This window comes from Corvus moneduloides, chromosome 14 (assembly GCF_009650955.1).
Source record: "Corvus moneduloides isolate bCorMon1 chromosome 14, bCorMon1.pri, whole genome shotgun sequence".
Classification (NCBI taxonomy): Eukaryota; Metazoa; Chordata; class Aves; order Passeriformes; family Corvidae; genus Corvus; species Corvus moneduloides.
In genome coordinates, this window is record NC_045489.1 from 10,740,204 (window position 1) to 10,759,079 (window position 18,876).

At 35.9% G+C, this 18,876-nt stretch overlaps 1 protein-coding gene across 5 annotated transcripts in view; it reads left to right on the forward strand.

The window, feature by feature from the left end:
* The window catches only part of STAG2 (stromal antigen 2), a 76,461-nt gene that overhangs the window by 44,374 nt on the left and 13,211 nt on the right, over positions 1-18,876 (forward strand). For all 5 annotated transcript variants that reach the window (XM_032123658.1, XM_032123663.1, XM_032123660.1 and 2 more), the window contains exons 7-23: positions 1,192-1,396; positions 3,677-3,828; positions 5,049-5,122; positions 5,237-5,360; positions 6,444-6,542; positions 6,639-6,718; positions 7,248-7,355; positions 8,219-8,330; positions 8,910-9,027; positions 9,751-9,854; positions 10,733-10,825; positions 11,021-11,110; positions 12,172-12,375; positions 13,916-13,986; positions 14,326-14,413; positions 14,506-14,586; positions 17,641-17,733. In XM_032123658.1, coding sequence (XP_031979549.1) covers positions 1,192-1,396; positions 3,677-3,828; positions 5,049-5,122; positions 5,237-5,360; positions 6,444-6,542; positions 6,639-6,718; positions 7,248-7,355; positions 8,219-8,330; positions 8,910-9,027; positions 9,751-9,854; positions 10,733-10,825; positions 11,021-11,110; positions 12,172-12,375; positions 13,916-13,986; positions 14,326-14,413; positions 14,506-14,586; positions 17,641-17,733 — 1,896 coding nt within the window. The remainder of the gene's footprint in view (positions 1-1,191; positions 1,397-3,676; positions 3,829-5,048; positions 5,123-5,236; positions 5,361-6,443; positions 6,543-6,638; positions 6,719-7,247; positions 7,356-8,218; positions 8,331-8,909; positions 9,028-9,750; positions 9,855-10,732; positions 10,826-11,020; positions 11,111-12,171; positions 12,376-13,915; positions 13,987-14,325; positions 14,414-14,505; positions 14,587-17,640; positions 17,734-18,876) is intronic.

Below are 18,876 nucleotides of genomic sequence, written 5' to 3' on the forward strand. Positions count from 1 at the left end.
ATTGTGGGGGTTTAAATTTGATTATTCTCCAGTTGAAGACTAATGCTTTTCCTTGCATGGGGATTATGGCTTTTTTCCCTTTAAATTGTCACTTTCTGTTCCACAGAGCGTTGGGGTAAATGAGCTGTGTAGGGGGTTTTTTTGGTGGGTGATGGGTGGGGTTATTTTTGTTTTGTTTGTTTGTTGTAGTTTTTGTTTTGGGTGGTTTTTTTTTGTTGGTTTGATTTGGTTTTGGTTTGGTTTTGGTTTTCCTGGGTTTGAGTGGTGTTCCTTTCATCTTGTGTTTCAGAGAACGTAAATGTAGCTTTAAAACCTCCTCCCCAAATTTGTGTAGTACAGAAACAATTCTCTCCACTGCCACCCCTCCAATAATTAAAAACATCCATAACTTAAACTGAGGGGAAAATGTAATATCTTTTTCTTTAAAAGGATTTTAGCATTCCTTAGAATTACCTCAATGCATAAATAGATTTGATTGCTCTGAGGCAGTAGTTGTATAAAATTTGTAAAGCCACACCTGGGACTGTTGGTACTTGGGGTTTTTAATCACAGTCATGGTCACTTTTTTTGGTAACAGAATTGTAATGAACAGCTCTCAGATTTCTGATCCCTTTTCATGGATACTTTCTTTATTTTTCAATCTGTATTGTTGTTCAGCCTCTTAAAGAAACTATTCACAGAAGCACTGACACAAATGATTATTTTTTTTCTCCCAGTCATTTTACCATCATTTGTAAAGGCTCCCACATCAGGAGAGGAACACACGTTTTTTATATTCAAGGTGTTGTAGTAGGTAATTTTATGACTTCAGGAAGTTTCAGTCTGATATGTAAGCATTTCCCTGTAAACATTATTATGATCCTGCTCTGACTGTTCCTAAACTTGTCACCTAACTGTCCAGGTGATGGTTCTAGTGTAATGAAGCAGATTTATAATGCATATAATTTTTTTTATTTTTGAGTCAAACAAGAAAGATAAACTAGTGGTTAGAATGTTGTCTTTGTGTTACAACAAGCCTCAGCTGCAAAGTATATGCATATTTATGGAATCATATTCTTCTGATGTATCATTTCTAAGGCCTTGGAGATTTTGGCTTTAAAGTTGTACCCATCTCTTCTTAATCTTTATTTAATGAAATAACTTTAAAGATGTTTGAAAGAGCTTCCTGTTTCCTTTTCTGTGTTTTAATAGGATAGTGGAGATTATCCACTAACTATGGCTGGCCCCCAGTGGAAGAAGTTCAAATCCAGTTTTTGTGAGTTCATTGGAGTACTCGTCCGACAATGTCAATATAGCATCATATATGATGAATATATGATGGATACTGTCATTTCACTGCTTACGGGGCTGTCAGACTCACAAGTCAGAGCGTTTCGGCACACTAGCACACTGGCAGGTCAGTGAATTATATATTTATTTGGGTATTGCTTATGTTTAATGTTTTGTGTTGCACGGGACAGAATTACTCTGGTTAAACTTCTTGATACTCAACATTCAGCTTGTGTTTTATTGTGTGATACAGTTTTTATCTAATGCAACTTGCTTTGGGACAGCTTTTTATCTTGGATTTTTGGTACTGAAAAATACAGCACTATTTTAAAGCATTCTTTGCTAGCTTAACTTTTATTGGTACTTAGTTTTTATTGCCTTTAAGTCTAGTAGAAAAAGTAAATAGAAGCAAACTTTTCTGTTGATTCTACTAGTTTGTCTTTGGTCATAAGTAAGGGTGTAAATCTTTTTAATCTCAAATGCAGTTGAACCTGTTCGTGCTCTGCATTAAGTCAAAAAGAAGTTGTAGTTTATGTTGGATGCAATTTTTACTACAAACTTATTTTGTGCTACATATTGAGGCCATGGTGCAGTGTAAAGTAGCAGTTCCAGTCTTTGCATTAGAAATAATTTAAAAGAATTTTTTCGTCAGTAATACAGTCTCTAAATTTCTTTGTTTTATGTAATTGATCTTTTCACGTAATTTTTTTCCCAATCTGTTTAATTGTAAAGAAATCCCTTATGAGTTAAGTACAGAGTGTTTCAAAGAAATGTGTCTTTGTATGGACAAAGGATGAGCTTCTAGGGTAAGTCCTAAACTTGCACTGATTACTGAGGAAGGATTGTGAATGGTACTGTGTGGCTGTCAGCTTATATGAGGTTATTGTACCAATTTTACTTTGAACAAGGTAAATTCAGCCTCTACGTGGAATTGAGGTTTTGCCACACTGGAAATAATTATTGTTAGCTTCCCTGAACCTGGCTGATTTACAGCTGGCTTCAGTCCTGACTGTCCTGTCAGCCCTTCTATATCTGTGATAGTTTTCTTGAATTTACATTAGCACACTGCACATGGGGCTGCTGCTGCTGTGTGAGACTTCCACCAGCCAGGACATTTCTTATGGAGAGAGGAACAAAACGTTTTTATTTCAGGAGAATTTCCAGATTCTGCTGTATTAGCAATTCTGACTGTTGTACTATATGACTAATACAAATTCTAGGTCTTAAATAGCAAGTTTTCATATAATTTTTTTTTTTTTAATTTGAGCTGTGCCTGAATAAAAGTTGCAGAAATTGCCCTGTTGCATGTCAGTTTCTGTCACACAAAATATTTTTTTGTAGCCATATGTTTGCATTTGTTCACATCAGTATCAATTATGTTGGTTTTGTGTGTTCATCTTGAGTTTTACTGTTTGTATTGTTGAAGACTGTATTTTATACAGAAAAGAGTGCCAACAAAATCCTTGTGTCCATGTTTACTGGTACTTCTGGTAATTTTGGCTTCTGTGATTAGCTGAGACTTGTTCTTTAATCTTGATATCCTTGGAGATCACAGTGTGAAATGATATTTCCATATAACTGCATGTCTTTTAAGCCTTGCTCGTCAGCTTTTTGCTGCTGGTACATGCACAAGAATTTTCTGTGTGTTCTCTGCCAGTGCAAGCCCTTTTATGCCTTGTTACAGGAGCTCACAAGATAAGCAAGTACACAATTGATCACCTAGTGTCTGAAAATGGGGTATTATTTGTATGCACCCTTTTAAAAAGGGTTGATTTAAAAAGAAAAGCCCACAAAAGATCCTGTGCAAGTGTATTTTATATTTTGCTTTTCTGTTTTCTGGCTTGTAGTTGGCTAATGTGCTTTCTCTGCTTTTGCTAATAAATGAATCTTTGAAAAACCTGCCCCTTGTGAAAATTAAATTGAGGGGAAAAGACTGGTGTGATATGGTGGCATTGGTTGTCTAAGACATTTCCTTTTCAAGAAAGAAACTTCTTGTATATTTAAGACTGAATGGTATCAGTCTAACTGACTCTGATAATGGAATTCTTTTAGTATTTCTTGAGCTATGTTTGTAAATTTTATATTCTGTCTTCATTTTGGGGAGGAAACATACCCTCTATCGCAATTCAACAGTAATAATTTGCTTATAATAAAAAGAATGCACATAACATTAAAGAAGCGACAAAAAAGAACAGAATAGCAGTGTTACATCTATTGTCTTGATAAATAATGATGCAGTGCTTGGTAAGACATTGCTCAAGTTTGTGTATCTAAAAATTTACAGTGACTATATTTTCATAAATACAGAAAGGGTTGACAGGAAGAGGTGTGAAGATTTTTCTTCTAAGTTTTTTTTTGATCAGGTAACCTTTTAAATAATCCTTATTCTTTTCACTTATTTTTGTAGCCATGAAACTGATGACTGCTTTAGTGAATGTGGCATTAAATCTAAGTATTAACATGGACAACACACAGCGGCAGTATGAAGCAGAACGAAATAAAATAATTGGGAAACGAGCTAATGATAGGCTGGAACTCTTACTACAGAAGAGGAAGGAGGTTAGTGCAACTCTAGATGGTATGCATAGGATAAGTGTTCATAAATGACAGCAAATAATTAATTTTGTTCTGTAATTGGTTTTGGTAGTTATTAGTCTCTCTATTAATATTTAAAAAACTTTGAAAGGTGCTTCTTACTGTTGGGTTTTCTGTAAAAAGAAATAAATGTCGAGTCTTAAAAATAGTAGTGTTGTAGTAAGGTTGGTGAGAGAGACCGCAATCAGTAATAGATACAATTTTGTTGTATTTCTCGATGATCTTCCTACACTGAGCTCAAATATGTACCAAGAATTACCATACATTGTCAGGTTTTGGCTTCTAGAAAAGACCTCTGTGATCTTGGAGCAAAATACTGCTTTTTATAATGATCTCAGCAGAAAGTGTGTTTAAAGGCTTTAGATAAGGCTTTTTTCATCTACAGAAAGCACTATCAAAATTGAAAATGCAGTCTACTTCTATTTTCTTTCTTTTGTGTAAAAGAGACTTGCTGATTCATTGCTGACAGTGTTGTCTTGTTGAAAGCCCTAATTCAATCAGGTTTCAGTTTTTACTTTTGGGGCAACTAGTGGTTTGGTTTCTGGGTTTTTTTTGGTTTTTTTTTTTGAGTGGTGGTGTTTGCTTTCTTTTAGGTTTTTGTTTTTTAGACATCAGAAATAACTTTTTGATGATCAAAGGAAACATCTCACCTTTGCTCTTCAGCGTTTGTGCTGTTACCTGTTAAGGGTTTTTTTTTCCTGACAGTTCAGACAAACTAACACGTTTGTCTTCTGGTCATCTCCCAAAGATCTTGCAGTTCGAGACTGATCTTTTAACCACCTATTCAACGTAGTTTTGTTAGATGTGTGTGCAGGGCCAGTCCTAGTGTGAGTAATACAGAGATACATAAAAAAAGCACCGATATTACTAGAAAATGAAATCAGGTTTTCTTATAAATTAATTAAGAAGGACCTTTCAGAAACCCAAGATATCTTTGTTGCACTTGAAGAACTGTTTTCCAGTGGTCAGAATTACTAGAATTTGTATGCTGTGGTAGATACAATTTCTTAAATAATAGCATATTGTACTGTGAAACAGATCTGTGAATATTTCTAAATCTATGAAAGGATTTAATGGTCACACTTAAAATGTTAAATGTTAGTTTATTTTGTCTAGCATCAGCACCATCTGATCTGACTGTAAAAGTGCTGCTCACTGTTTATGTACTCTCTACATTCTTTCAGCTTCAAGAAAATCAGGATGAAATAGAAAACATGATGAATGCAATATTTAAAGGTGTTTTTGTGCATAGATACCGGTAAGTTTCTCTTAGTAAGTAATGTGTAGCACCATTAATCTATTCTGGAAGCTGTTGACAGGTTATTTCTGATTATTCATCTGTTTGAACTTACTGCCCCACTTCCCTCCACAGAGATGCAATTGCTGAAATAAGAGCCATCTGCATTGAGGAGATTGGAATATGGATGAAAATGTACAGTGATGCCTTTCTCAATGACAGCTACTTAAAATACGTGGGATGGACTATGCATGACAAGGTAAACTGCACTGAGCAAAAGGAGCAGAACCAAGAAGCAGAACTCCTTGGGTTTTGTTATTGATATTTCCAGACTAGGTTTGGATCTCTTAACTGTTTGAATTGGTCACTGCTTTCCTTATCACTCAGAAGTACTGGCATTTCAAAATATGTATAAGCCAGACTTGAATCTTTTGAATATTTTTAGAGAGTACATACAGATTTTTTTTAAGGAACTGTTATTTGTAGGCAAATGATCTTTTCTGTTTATTTATTGCTGATGCAAACTTGTGATTCATAGTACTTAACTACTTCAAATTAATGCATGTGATATGGACAAATGTAGCCCTGTAGCCTGGCAGTTCTCTGTTTTGCCAAGTTAAGAAACTCTGTAGCATTCTCATCTAGCTGTAAAAAGCATGGGAAAAGCCCCCTTTTATGCTGGTGAGTGCCTCAAGCTGTATTTACCAACTACCACCTAGAGACTATTCTCTGCTTGGAGAGGTCAATAGATAGTTTACAAATCCTCCCTGACTCATTGTTGAGTCAGCACATTGCCTCAGTTCTTGCATTGGAAACTTTAAGCTATTGACTTTTAAGTGAAAGAAATGAGGGATGCTCAGTCTTGCTGTGCTGTTCATGGGCTTGGTGTAAAAACCCGATAACCTCTGACAGTGGGTGATAGAAACTGCTTGAGATCATCTATACCTGAAAACATGTTCTCTGCTGAAGTAGATCTTGTATTTCAGGAGGAATATTTCTTCCATTATCTACTTAGTAATTCTGACTGCACAAGGGATGGTCAGCAAAGATAGAAATATCTTGAGTGTTTAGAAAGAACGAAACAGGTGTATTTTGATTTATGGAGATGGTAACTGCAGTAAGACCTTGGAGGTTTTTGTTTGGTTTTGTTGCTTCACTGCCTTGTTACAAACAAGGTTATATTCTTATGTCATTAGCATGATTATTAGTAGTATATTGTGACAGCATTTAATCTTTGTCTTTGAATTAATTCTGACTGTAAAAGAAACTTGTCTTGTATGACAGGAAGGTCACATTTGTATCTTATACTTAACTTTTAATTCAGTTCTTAATTTTCTTTTAGCAAGGAGAAGTAAGACTCAAATGCCTAACTGCGTTGCAAGGGCTTTACTATAATAAGGAGCTTAATTCCAAATTGGAGCTCTTCACCAGTCGGTTCAAGGTTAGTGTAACTTCTTACTTCTGGTATATATGAATTTTTTTTGAAGTTGCATTACATTTCTTTCCTCTTCAAAAATATTTTCTTTTGTGTTCTTAGGACAGAATTGTGTCTATGACTCTTGACAAAGAATATGATGTTGCAGTCCAAGCAATAAAATTACTCACTCTTGTTTTACAGTAAGTACATATATATTTCCTTATCTGACGTACAACACATACTGAAACTTGAGTGTTTCTCATCCCTGTGGGTGAGGCCAGCAGCATGATGCTTCAGATAATCTGAAGGCTATAGAAATGTCTGTACATCTTGCACTCAAACAAAATGGAATTTCAAAAGTAATCTGTCTAGAACAGTGTTACTACTTATCTCCCACAGTTCGGTAGGTGTAGGGGAACTTCGAATTCAGCCTCATAGTTAAAAACTATCATGGAATGTTTGAAATGAAGAACATGGAATATGTTGAACGTTACGCGGTAGTTGAACTCTTGAGCGTAACCTTCTAGCAGTAGCTCGTACTTCATCATTATATTTTGTTCAGGAAGACTTTGGAACTAAGACTCTGAATTTTAGGATGATAAACTGAAGGAAAAGGTCTAGGTTCTCATTCATTTCCATCTCCCTCATTAGAGGTCATACTTTGTTGACTCAGCCTTTTTTGGTTTTTTCTTTCTTTCTTTCTTTCTTTCTTCCCATCCCTTCCCCTAGGAGTAGTGAAGAAGTTCTGACTGCAGAAGACTGTGAAAATGTCTACCACCTGGTTTATTCAGCTCATCGGCCAGTAGCAGTTGCTGCAGGGGAATTTCTTTATAAAAAGTAAGATGGAGAAATTACAGTTAACTTCTTGCTCCTATAGATTTTTGTGCATTTTGTGTGCATTAATATGATGATTCTTACTAGTTTTAATTAAGGAAAAAATGAATCATAAAGTGGCCTTAAGAAAGAAGAGAAAATGTAACATTACTGTATTTCCTGAACTGCTGTAGTTTTTCTAAATGGGAAATAGAGAGCAGTTTTGAAGGCTGCACTTTGAAAGCTTGTACCTTCAGGGAATATAATAAAAATGTTCCTATGTCTTCTCCTTTCCCATCCTTCCTGTAAAATGTCTTAAAATGCTTACGTAGTTTGGGGCCTAAAACTTGGGCTTGTGTCATAATGAGTGTTTTCCCATTTGTAGTTCCTCCCCTGTGCCTGCCTCTTCCCCATTGTCCCATATGACCATTTCATAAAATATTTTTCATTTTAAAAAATCCACTAAAAATCCAACATGTGTCAGGTGTGTAGGAGAACAAAATAGAGTTTCCGTCTAGTACTTACCAGACCTCCTTCCAGTATTTCCTAGCTGCTTTAAAGTCTCCTGTAGGGAGGATCAGGAAATACAATTTGCTAAGGCAGAGCATAGGACCTCAAGCACCTGCAGTTATCACTGATGTTTTTAAAGCATTTTGTTACAATTATACATTCCACTGGAAACAGTCAGTGGAATATTGACTCAGCATATATAAAACACATATATGAAATGGTTCAAATGATACTTGTCCCAAATTACTTCCTTTCAAAATAAAATGTAGAGCTAAGCAACAAGGTATTTAGTGCATAAAAACCAGATATCTTGATGTGAATTGACTATGGTGAAGGCAAGGAAGAAGAAAATTGTCAAGAAATAATTCTTCTTTTAGGCTTTTCAGCCGCAGAGATGCTGAAGATGATGGAATACTGAAAAGGAGGGGAAGACAAAGTCCAAATGCTAATCTTGTGAAGACATTAGTGTTTTTCTTTTTGGAAAGTGAAGTAAGTTGGGTTTCAGGGATATCCTTGTTTTTGTGGTGTGTGTGTGGGTTTTTTTTGTTGAGCTTTGTTCTAATTTTTTTCAGTTACATTTTGTTGTTGTTTTTCTTTTCCCCAGTCATCGGTTAATAATGATCTGTCCTGGTTTTCCTGTTGTTTGAGCAACCTGGGGGTCAGAAGACTGTTTTGTGTGGTTGTGTTTATTTGAAGGGTCTGTCAGTACACAGTGTTGAGACAGGCTGCGAGTGCTACTCTGACAATCGTGATGATGTGTAAATGTAGAGAAATTGTGATTTAACAGAGTTTAAAGGGGAGAGAGAAAAAAGCAGAAAAACCCAGCAACCTCTACCCACCTATCCCCCAAGTTCTGACAGATCTTGTAGCACTACTCCTTGTAGCTGTTGGTCTGGATTCATCTTTTTAAGTTAATTGGGGAAGAAAATCTTCAGTTTAAACAGAGAGCTTGCAAAACTTGCTCTGTATTTTTGCCACAGGCAGGAGCCAAGTGCGAGAAATACTCTTTATTATAGTTCTGTAATGAACTTCATTGCTGATAAAATACTTAATCTGTTCTCATTTTAGTTGCACGAACATGCTGCTTATCTTGTGGACAGCATGTGGGACTGTGCTACAGACCTCTTGAAGGACTGGGAATGTATGAACAGTCTTCTGCTGGAGGAGCCTCTCAATGGAGAAGAACGTAAGAGATTTTTGTAGATATTTGTTTATATTGCTGTGCAGTTTTTGTTAGGCTTGAAATAAGGAAAAAGATGTTTACATGTATTTTCTATGTTTCCATGACTGTAAGAAGTCACTAAGACCAATTATGAAATGTGAGGAAGAGTAGAAAGAGATGACCACGTGGTATGGAAGTGCGACACAAGAACAATGGTTAGAAGAAAAGAGAAGGAATTAGCATGCAGTGTTGCCTTGTTGTTCCACAAGTTCAGGCTGCACTTTTGGCATTAGAGAAACTAAGTTGCTTGTGAAACTGGTTAATTTATTGTTACAAGTACCGTATGGAAAAATACTATAATTTCTTTAATGTCAGTAGATCCAAACAAAACCCCCGATTTAATTCTGTAATTCTTAGGTCCTAGTAAATGGACCTCTGAGAAGTGGAAAGGAAGTAAAATGATTATAAAACTTAATATTTATTCCATCTGTTTCTGTGACTCCTCCAGTGATATTCCCTCAATTTTTCAATATTTTCTGGTGTCATTTTATACAGTACTTATTTTCTCTATCCCCTCTGCCACCCCCACCTCTGGAAATGAGCTGTTGGTCTACATGTCTGTCTTTTTGCCTTTAACAAAAAAACCCAAAAAAAACCCCAAAGCCCAAGCAAAAACCCCAACATATTGTGATCCTTGTGGAAAGTGAAAAATAAGTTGTGTCTTAATGTCTGTTTCTTAAATTTCAGCTTTAACGGACAGACAGGAAAGCGCACTGATTGAAATAATGCTGTGTACAATTCGGCAAGCGGCTGAATGTCATCCTCCTGTGGGAAGAGGAACAGGGAAAAGGGTAGGAAGCAAAAAACTACTCATCCAGAGATGTGGGAATGGCTCTGTGGGGCCAGTGTGGGAAGAAGGAAAAGATTGGAGGCTGTTGCTGCTGAAGGGACTGAGATAGGAAATTCAGCTTTGGTCTCCACAGCCTCCATTTATCTAACTACCCTGGCTAGTTTGCTTTTTCTGAATGTTGGCATGTGCTTAGTACTGTTTGAACTACTGCATTTGTTTGTACTATTGAAGGTAATAAAATTTGATTTTGAAAACAGTATTGGTTTGAAAGGAGGACAAGAATCAATGTTTGGGAAAAGCTAAGACTATTTTCAATGTGAAAGAGCAAAATGAGGGAAAGGAAAATACACTCCATAGTCTCTTGGAAGAAGGCCAGTCCACCAACTGGCATTTCTGTGATTATACAGAGTTTAGACAGCCTCTTTTACTGAGGCATTAAGCAGTCTTCTCTCAAGACTGGTGCATCTTTTTGGTAAGAAATCCATTTAATTACAGGTTGAAAGCTTGTAGGAAGATAGGTTTGACAAATTAATTGAGTAAATATCATTAAAAGTTCTAAGCTGAAGGGGTTCCCATTCTTACATTGTCATTCCAGTCATGTTATTTTGTTGCAGGAAAGGTAAACCTTTTGTTATAGGTTATCACTTCTGTTTTCAAGATAATCTTAATAGTGTTACGACTAACTTTGAATTGCATTTTTTGAATGCTGAATTGTTGGTTTTTTTCTTTTTATTTTAATTGCACGCTTCCCTCCTGCTTTACCTTGATATTTTACAGTGATTTTAGAGGTCCATGTACCTAATCATCATTTCATTAATGATAATGAAACTTTGCACCAGAACTTTTAGTTGTAAAATCCTCACAATACCAATATTTTAGGTGCTGACAGCAAAGGAGAAGAAAACCCAGTTGGATGACAGGACAAAAATCACTGAGCTTTTTGCGGTGGCGCTTCCTCAGTTACTAGCAAAGGTAGGTTTAATTTCATTTCTCACTGATGGATTGTTGTTGATTGTTTACAAATATATTTCTGTAATTAATAATACAGCTTGCCACGAGTTTTATTGTTTTTTTCTTACTAATCTTTGTTTGTATTTACTTGTTCTATAATGAATTATGTTGTCCAAGACTTTTTCATCTAAACTTTTTTCCTTGCCGATTTTGCAGTATTCTGTAGATGCAGAAAAAGTCACCAACTTACTGCAGCTGCCACAGTACTTTGATTTGGAAATTTATACAACAGGGCGATTAGAAAAGGTACAGTAACATCCACATGTTAACATAAAAGGAAAAGTCCGAGAATTTAGACTTAGTCACTGGAATTTCAGTCACCATTCTAGGAGTGTTCTTTTGTGTAAAGGAGATTTTATTTATTGTTACCCTTACTGATAATGTGACTTGGATTTCAGAGTTGTGACTGGCTGCTCTTTTTAGAGATAATGAAAGTTTGAGTTTTCTAAGGCCTTTCTGGCTGGTTTTAACAGAAAATCTTGCCAGTTAGATGAACTTAAATCGAGAATATTTATTGCTGGGTTATGGTCATATTTGAGATAGCTGTCTGACAGATAAAGCTTGTAGAAACAGCTCAGTAAGTTTTCTTTTTCTGTCACTGAAACTAGAAAACCACCATCATCGTTGCATGAAAGAGAGGAAGAATACCAGATCACAAATGATGAAGTTACTGCTCTCATTTTATCTCCTATGCTTATGAAGTTGGTGAAGCTGTTCTCATCTCTACTGTCTCCTTCTCAAATGTGCTATTGCATTGTGAAGGAAGTAGCTGGAAATCATTAGAGTCAAAAAGTGATAAAATGGTGTAGTTGACAGCATAGCCTGCAGTGATAGAGCAGCAGTGAGTAACTCACGTTGAGGGGAGGAATATGTGAACAGCTGAAGTTGGCTTTAGCTGGTGGACAGTAGAGTGTTATGAAACTAAATCTTCAATTAAACAGCTTTTAAGACACACACAAACATGCATAAATGTTTGTGTGAGTGGGAGGTAAATACTTCTGTGTTGTTCAGTTGTCATTGCAAATTCAAGTGTTAGGTAAGACCATACTGACAATAGCAAATTTTTAATCACTTTGGTGATTTGGTCTGTTACAAGCTCCAACTTGATTTTTGGTAAATAGACTTTTAGTTTCTCAGAAGCTTCACTGATTTTCTAGAAGGTGTTTGTGTTCTGTATCATAGTTACAAAAGTAGTAAACAGAATTTACCTTTTAAAATTCCTTAAGGTTTATTAAAAATGCGTGTATTTGTGTGTATATGTATAAATAAAAATAAATATTTTCTTCTTTGGCTCGTCTGCCTTGTAGCATTTGGATGCCTTACTGCGACAAATCCGGGATATTGTGGAGAAGCACACAGATATAGATGTTTTGGAAGCCTGTTCAAAAACCTACCACGCTCTCTGTAATGAAGAATTCACAATCTTTAACAGAGTTGACATTGCAAGAAGTCAGTTAATAGATGAATTGGCAGACAAGTTTAATCGACTTCTTGAGGACTTCCTGCAAGAGGTATTTTAATGTGCAGGATCACATTTTCCTGCCCTTGTAAATATTTTCAGTATGTTTTTCTGTCTTTCTCTGCAAGCCAGAGCTAGGGATAGGATCTTCCCTCTGAATTTCAAAACTGTTAAGTCGAGTGCAATAATGCAACAGTGTCATTGCTGTGATAGTGTGAACACAGACTGTGTTTTAGATTAAGACAGTGAGTCTTTAATTTTGATCTCCTTTTGACAAGAATCCTTTGGGAATTTGAGTTAAGTTTCAGATAAACAATTAAATACATAAACTTTTTACTCTTAGCTTTTGAGGCTTACATTTTTGAGAGTTGTAGTATTGTATTTCCCCATGGATTCTCAGATGTACTATTGTAGCTAGTCTTGCCTGTGGTTGCATGTTACTGTTGTTAAATATCAAAATCTCTAGAAAACACTCCCCCTCCCTTCCTGAATGCAAGCAGATGCAGTTAGTAGATCAGAAATAACTTTGTTCCCACACTGTGTTGATCTGAAAAGTGAGAATCTTCTGATAGTGTATTTTACTGTACTATGTGGGATCTCTGACATTCAGACAAAACTTGTTTCTCCTCTTCATCTGTGGTGAGGAGCATAGGAAGTGTCTTTTTGACAGCTTCATTCTTAACGTTTCTTAAATGCATGTGGTTTATCAAGATCTCCTTTTTTCTCTTGCTTTCTGTTCTGAACTAGAACTCCGTTCTAGAAATCCTAAACAAGAAATGTGCCCATTTGTTTCCCTTTGTGATAAAAAGAAAGAACGAGAAGTAAAGCAAGGAAATGAGATGTCAGAAGTTGGCTTGAAGGAAAATGGCAAATACTCTGGTGGAAGTGTTGAAATCCTTAGTTCTTTGATGGGTTGTGCAACTACAGAATAGTAAAGCTTGCATTATCTCTGCTAGACTTAGGAGGAGTTTCTTGACCTCAGATAGTTTATCTTATGTACAAGTAGATACTTTTTTGACCCTTTAATTTTTACTCCTCTTTTTTTACTAAATGCAACTTTGTCAGAACTTATGGGACGATTAGAACACACCAGTTCCCTTACCTCTCTCAAAGCCTTTTTTTCTGTGATTGAAGTAAGATTGAAGTACTGACCTGTGGCCCATCTAGTCCAGTGTCTTTTGTCTGACAGTGGCCTCTGCTGGATTCTTCAGAGAAAATAGAAGCACCTATATTATACATTGTATTCCACTATCCTAGGCTTTTTCAATTTTTTTTTTTCCCCCCTCCCTTCTCCTTCCTCCCCACCCCCCTCTCCTCTCTCTTCTTCTGCCTCCATTTTATGGAATCATGGAATTGTCTAGGTTGGAAAAGACACTTAAGATCATTGACTCCATTTCTAGATATGAACTGCTTGCTGCCTTCTCTCTAACTCTTCTAAAAGCATATGTGACATGATAAATAATTTAGAATCAGGTCCCCACCCTCTCCTTCCCCCCAGTTTGGGGGTGTGTGTGTGTGTTTAGTTTTAGTAAGTTCCCCAGTTCACTTAGACTACACTGCTTGAGATGTCTCACTATATGATTATTAAATAGGGGGAGGAACCTGATGAAGATGATGCATATCAAGTCTTGTCAACACTGAAGAGAATCACTGCTTTTCACAAGTAAGTTGGCTTCTGCATATGTCTGTCAGGGTTTGTGGTGTGGGGGATTGTTTGTTTTTAATTCAGTATCAGAGTTTGTGGTGAGGGGGTTGCTTGTTTTTAATATGATATATCTTACTTTTTAATGCAGTTTCATGGGGTTTTTTTGCTTTGCTTTTTTTATTGTGTGTGTGTGTTGGTTGGGGTGTGGAGGTATTCAGTGGCTGGGTTTTTTCAACACTAATATTTTTTCTTTTTTTTTTTTTTTTGACCAGTTAGGCTTTTAGTAGTTGTTAACTTCAAATTGCAGAAAGAGTATTAGTTAAATAATATTTTTTGCTTCATTTCTAATGCTTCCAGTGCTCATGACCTATCAAGATGGGACTTGTTTGGCTGCAACTACAAGTTATTGAAAACTGGCATTGAAAATGGAGACATGCCAGAACAGGTCTGTAGTTAAAACATGTTCTTTAGGCACAACTACAAATAGCTTTTGTTGCTCTCTTTGTCATCTAATGGTTTTTTTCCTTTTGATTTCAGATTGTTATTCATGCACTGCAGTGTACTCATTATGTAATCCTTTGGCAGCTAGCAAAAGTTACTGAAAGCAGTTCCACAAAGGTATGCCTTGTTCCAGTTGTATTGGTAAATAAACATTTGTAAATAGCTGCAGTGTCATCAAGTGGGAACTGTGATGGAATTAAGACTAGGGATTTTCTTTCTATTGATACCTACCTAATCCTGCTTTTTAAAATAAGTTCTTCTGAATTCATAGTTTTAGTAGTCACATTCTTGACTTACAAACCTAGTACTTCCTTTAATTGTTTTTATTATTTAAATGTCAATATTATGTTTAATTTGATGGAATTTTACAGTAATAGTAAATAAACGTGATACCTATCAGGCACAGTAACAATGCTAAGAAGGGGTAGAATGGTAGTTATCCCAGTATAGTCAGTCTTTCTACTCTCAAGTAGTGGATTTGAATTTGTCTGGAAACCTTGAAGAGTATCAGTGACAAGTCAGTGAGATCTAAGAATTTGTATACTATCATAGTATTCTTATTGCTCAATATGTAGCTATTCTACTTTACTCTTCATCAGTCTTTTAAATCTGTTGTTAAATAAAGACATGAAAAGATTAAGTTAAATTTCAGGTTTTTTCAGGGAATGATGAGAGGCCCTGTTCTGGTTCTATGTATAGTAATCTTGAAGGGCAAAGCTCTGGCAAATGTCATCTTTCTAATTTCACTTCTTGAAAAATCTTAGAGGAAGGATTAAGGTTTCCTGTATCCAGTGCTGCTTGAAGAGGCTGATTAGGTGGCTCACTCTGAACTGCTTAATGAAAAAAGGCTTTTTTTGAAAGGCCTAGGTAGTTACGAATGGATTTTTTAAGTGCCAAAACATTTTGATGATTTCTCTAACTAAAATTTTAAAAATGTAATCCCTGTAATCAAACATACATTTTCTGCAGTCCTGTAAGAGGAGTGCTTTTTTACTGAAAATCTGTGCTGGAGTTGCACTACATTATTTGAGTTTCTTTACATCAGGGAGGAGACAAGTAAATTCTTCAGGTTTTTTAAATGTTCTGATTATCAGGCTTGTAATTAATATAAGAAAAAGAAGTTGTATATGACTGTCACAATTTACTAGGGAGAAAACAAAGGGAACTCATGGCATTAATAATGTATGAGTAATTAATAATCCATTATTACAGTATTCTCATTTTAATGTGAGGGTGCATACATTTTTCCTTTAAATATTTTTTTTTTTTTTTTTTTTTTTAGGATGTGGTAGTTTGAGCTTCTAGTAGATGCAGGAGTGGAAAATCATGCTATGTAACTTGTACTAATTTAGATCCTATAACAGAGAACAGCTGTATCAGATTATGGTGGTTTTCCCCTATGTGTTCAGACTTCTTTAGTCCAGTGACTAATTATAGTCTGAAGGTGTTAAGAGAGAAATAGGAACTTGACCACTGGCTGGCTGGTTTACCCATCTATGTTCTAGTGGCTTTTCACATTTCCCACCCCAAATACCTGATAAGAAGTGGCTACACAGATTGTTCAGAGGCACCTAGGGGTGTGAAGGATCTAGAGGCTTTGTTACTTTAAAGGGTAAACAGCAGTAACAGTGATCAAAGGTTTATCACAAGCCTAATGGCAGAAGATGAGATAAATACTGACAGGTTAGTTTAGAAATGAAGATTAACCTAGCTGTTTTGCAGCAAAATGTAATTTGTAATACTTTCAGCAGGAATGAAAAGAACCTAATTGAAAAGTGGTCCCTTAAAGAGACTATCTTCTGCTCCTGCATAATAAAATTTGGTAAATTAAAGCTTACATTGGTTTAACTTCTGATTTACAACTATTTTATTGTATAACTGCTTGACTGCTGCCAAATATACTAAGTACCTACAGAAGTTCGGTTGACTTCTGTTCAATGAAAGTGGAATGTACAACAGCAAAAAATAAGCACAGAAACAGAAGTGACAGGAATGTACTGTGCCTAAAGATTTGGTTGGTTGGTTGGTTGATTTTTTTAGTTGGTTGATTTTGGCTTTTTTTGGCTTCTGACAACATTGTCAACATCTACTGACTTTGCTCTTTGTGAACAGGTTTGTGAACTAAGTGTGGGAATTAGCTTCATAATACATGCACTAAATTGAAGACTATATAAATGGTTCAATTTTAATAAAAATGTAAATAATACTGTATAAAGGAAAGAAAATATTCCCACATATAATGTCTTAGCATCAGTGTAGTAATCTGAATGGTAAATGTTGAGAGAAAAGATTTTGTGTAGAAAAGGACTAATAAAATCATGTTATACTTAAATTCCTGTCAAGGAGAAGCTGTTGCTTTTGTTAATCCTGTTGGGATTAAACAACATGCTGTACCCAGTGTGTTACCCACTTTCTTGAAGGGAGAGACTTGTTTCAGTTTAGATTGCAGGCATAGTTTTTAGACGTCCCTCAGGTGTATTACATCTTTGGACTGATGCTGGTTACACAGTTGGTCTCATATTACAACTTCCCCAGTTCTACAGGGCTACATCTTCACATGATTGAGTGACACCAACTGTGTTACACATGTGGGTGGTACTTAGACCAATTTGATACTTTGTTTGCTCAGTAATCTACTCTTTGGGAAGTTATTGCAATTCCTGAAGCTACCTTTTTTTTTTTTTTTTCAATGAACCGGGGAAAGAAAACCAACTGATCTGATAGTCCACTTTATCCCAAATCAGTGAATTAAAAAAATAAAATAATACCAAGTAGGCTTGTCTTTTCTAGTTATGAACAGCTGTCTAAAATCCTTTAGGCTGAAAATACAGGTATTTTAAAGAGAAAATGTTTTATACTCTGGAATTTTTGGGGGATGAGGGGAGGTGTTAGGGTGTTTTAGGTTTCTTTCTGAGTTTTTTTAGTTACTACTTTTTTTATAAAATAACACGATTTTCATCCCAACTGCCATGTCTTCTGTGCTACACAGAGTGACAGAATTAAGGAAATTGCTGGTTGCTAATTTTATTTGTAATAGTGATTTTTTTAAATAATGTGACTTGAATGTTACCACTAAGGCCTGTGGTGGAATGCTCTGTGAAAGTACATGCACTAAATGGGACTATAAAATTGAAAAAGCAAAACGGTTATATGAAATCATTCTCTTTGAAGGAGGATCTTCTACGTCTAAAGAAACAGATGAGAGTGTTCTGTCAAATCTGTCAACACTACCTGACCAATGTAAACACTGCTGTTAAGGAACAGGTTAGTGCTGTTGTTACTTGTAGTCTTCTAATGCTGTACTTTTAAAGCAGTTGAAAATTTCTTCTTGCTAATATTTTTGTCACTTGTGTGGGAACGTGATGTCCTGGATGTTCAGGCTGAGTGCCCTTTGAGTGTGAATACATACTGTACTTATATGCTTGCCCTCCTTATGTACATAGGATTTCAGAATCAATTTAAACTTTATTCTTTTGAGTAATTTTAGGTAGCATAATGTTTTATGCAAAGCAGCTTTTTGTTTCTTTAAATAATGACTCTGCAGATGTAGAAGCCTTCTGGGTGTAAGTTGAGAGAGTTCCATTTCAAACCTCTTGCTTGCCTTGTGCTAATGACCTACATCTCCTGTGGAGCTGTGGATTCATAGGCTCAAAACTGGAAGAGCTAAGGACAGCAGTTTAAAAGAGAAGTTATTTTATTGGTTCTGTCTTTGAATGCATGCAGGTGCAGCTTCCCTTCTCCTCCTTCTCTGTGTTGTTCCATAAGGCAGTATATTCCTCAGTTTTTCAGAGTCCCAAGAATTTCGGGATCTCAAAATCAGGAGGAAAAAAAGAGTACTTAAGATGAGTGCGTATATGTTTATATATGCACCAGTATGCACTGTAACCTAGGAGAGTTTATTGTTGGGAAATGGGAGTTTTTTGTAGTCACCTCACACACCTCACACTCACGCACTGATCTTTTGGTAATAGTGTTGTTTAGAGATGCTCTAGCAAATGATTGGAAGCTTCAACAACGATACACTGCTTGGAAAAGATGTGTGCAGTTTTATAGTCAGTCCTTCATACAGTTGTCTTTGCAGGGAGAGTTTTAGCTGGAAATAAGTTCTTAAATATTTTAGACATAAAAAATGTAGATATTAAGCTTGAGTAAGTAATGGGTGACAGTTCAGGCAGGAGTTCTGGCTTTTTTGAAATGCTGGCATGAAGGTTTTGGGGGTTGTCTTTAATTTGTGCTTCTGTTTCAAAAAGAATTGAGACATCATATTGGGAAACTCTTGTCCTGAGTTCTGAGGATAACAGAGTCAAAGGAAATAATTAAACTGTAGGGGCTGAGTCTCTTCCAATCTGTGGATTCTTTGGCCAGGACACTCATAGGATTTTGAGGTTCCAGTGAAGAGCACAGGTT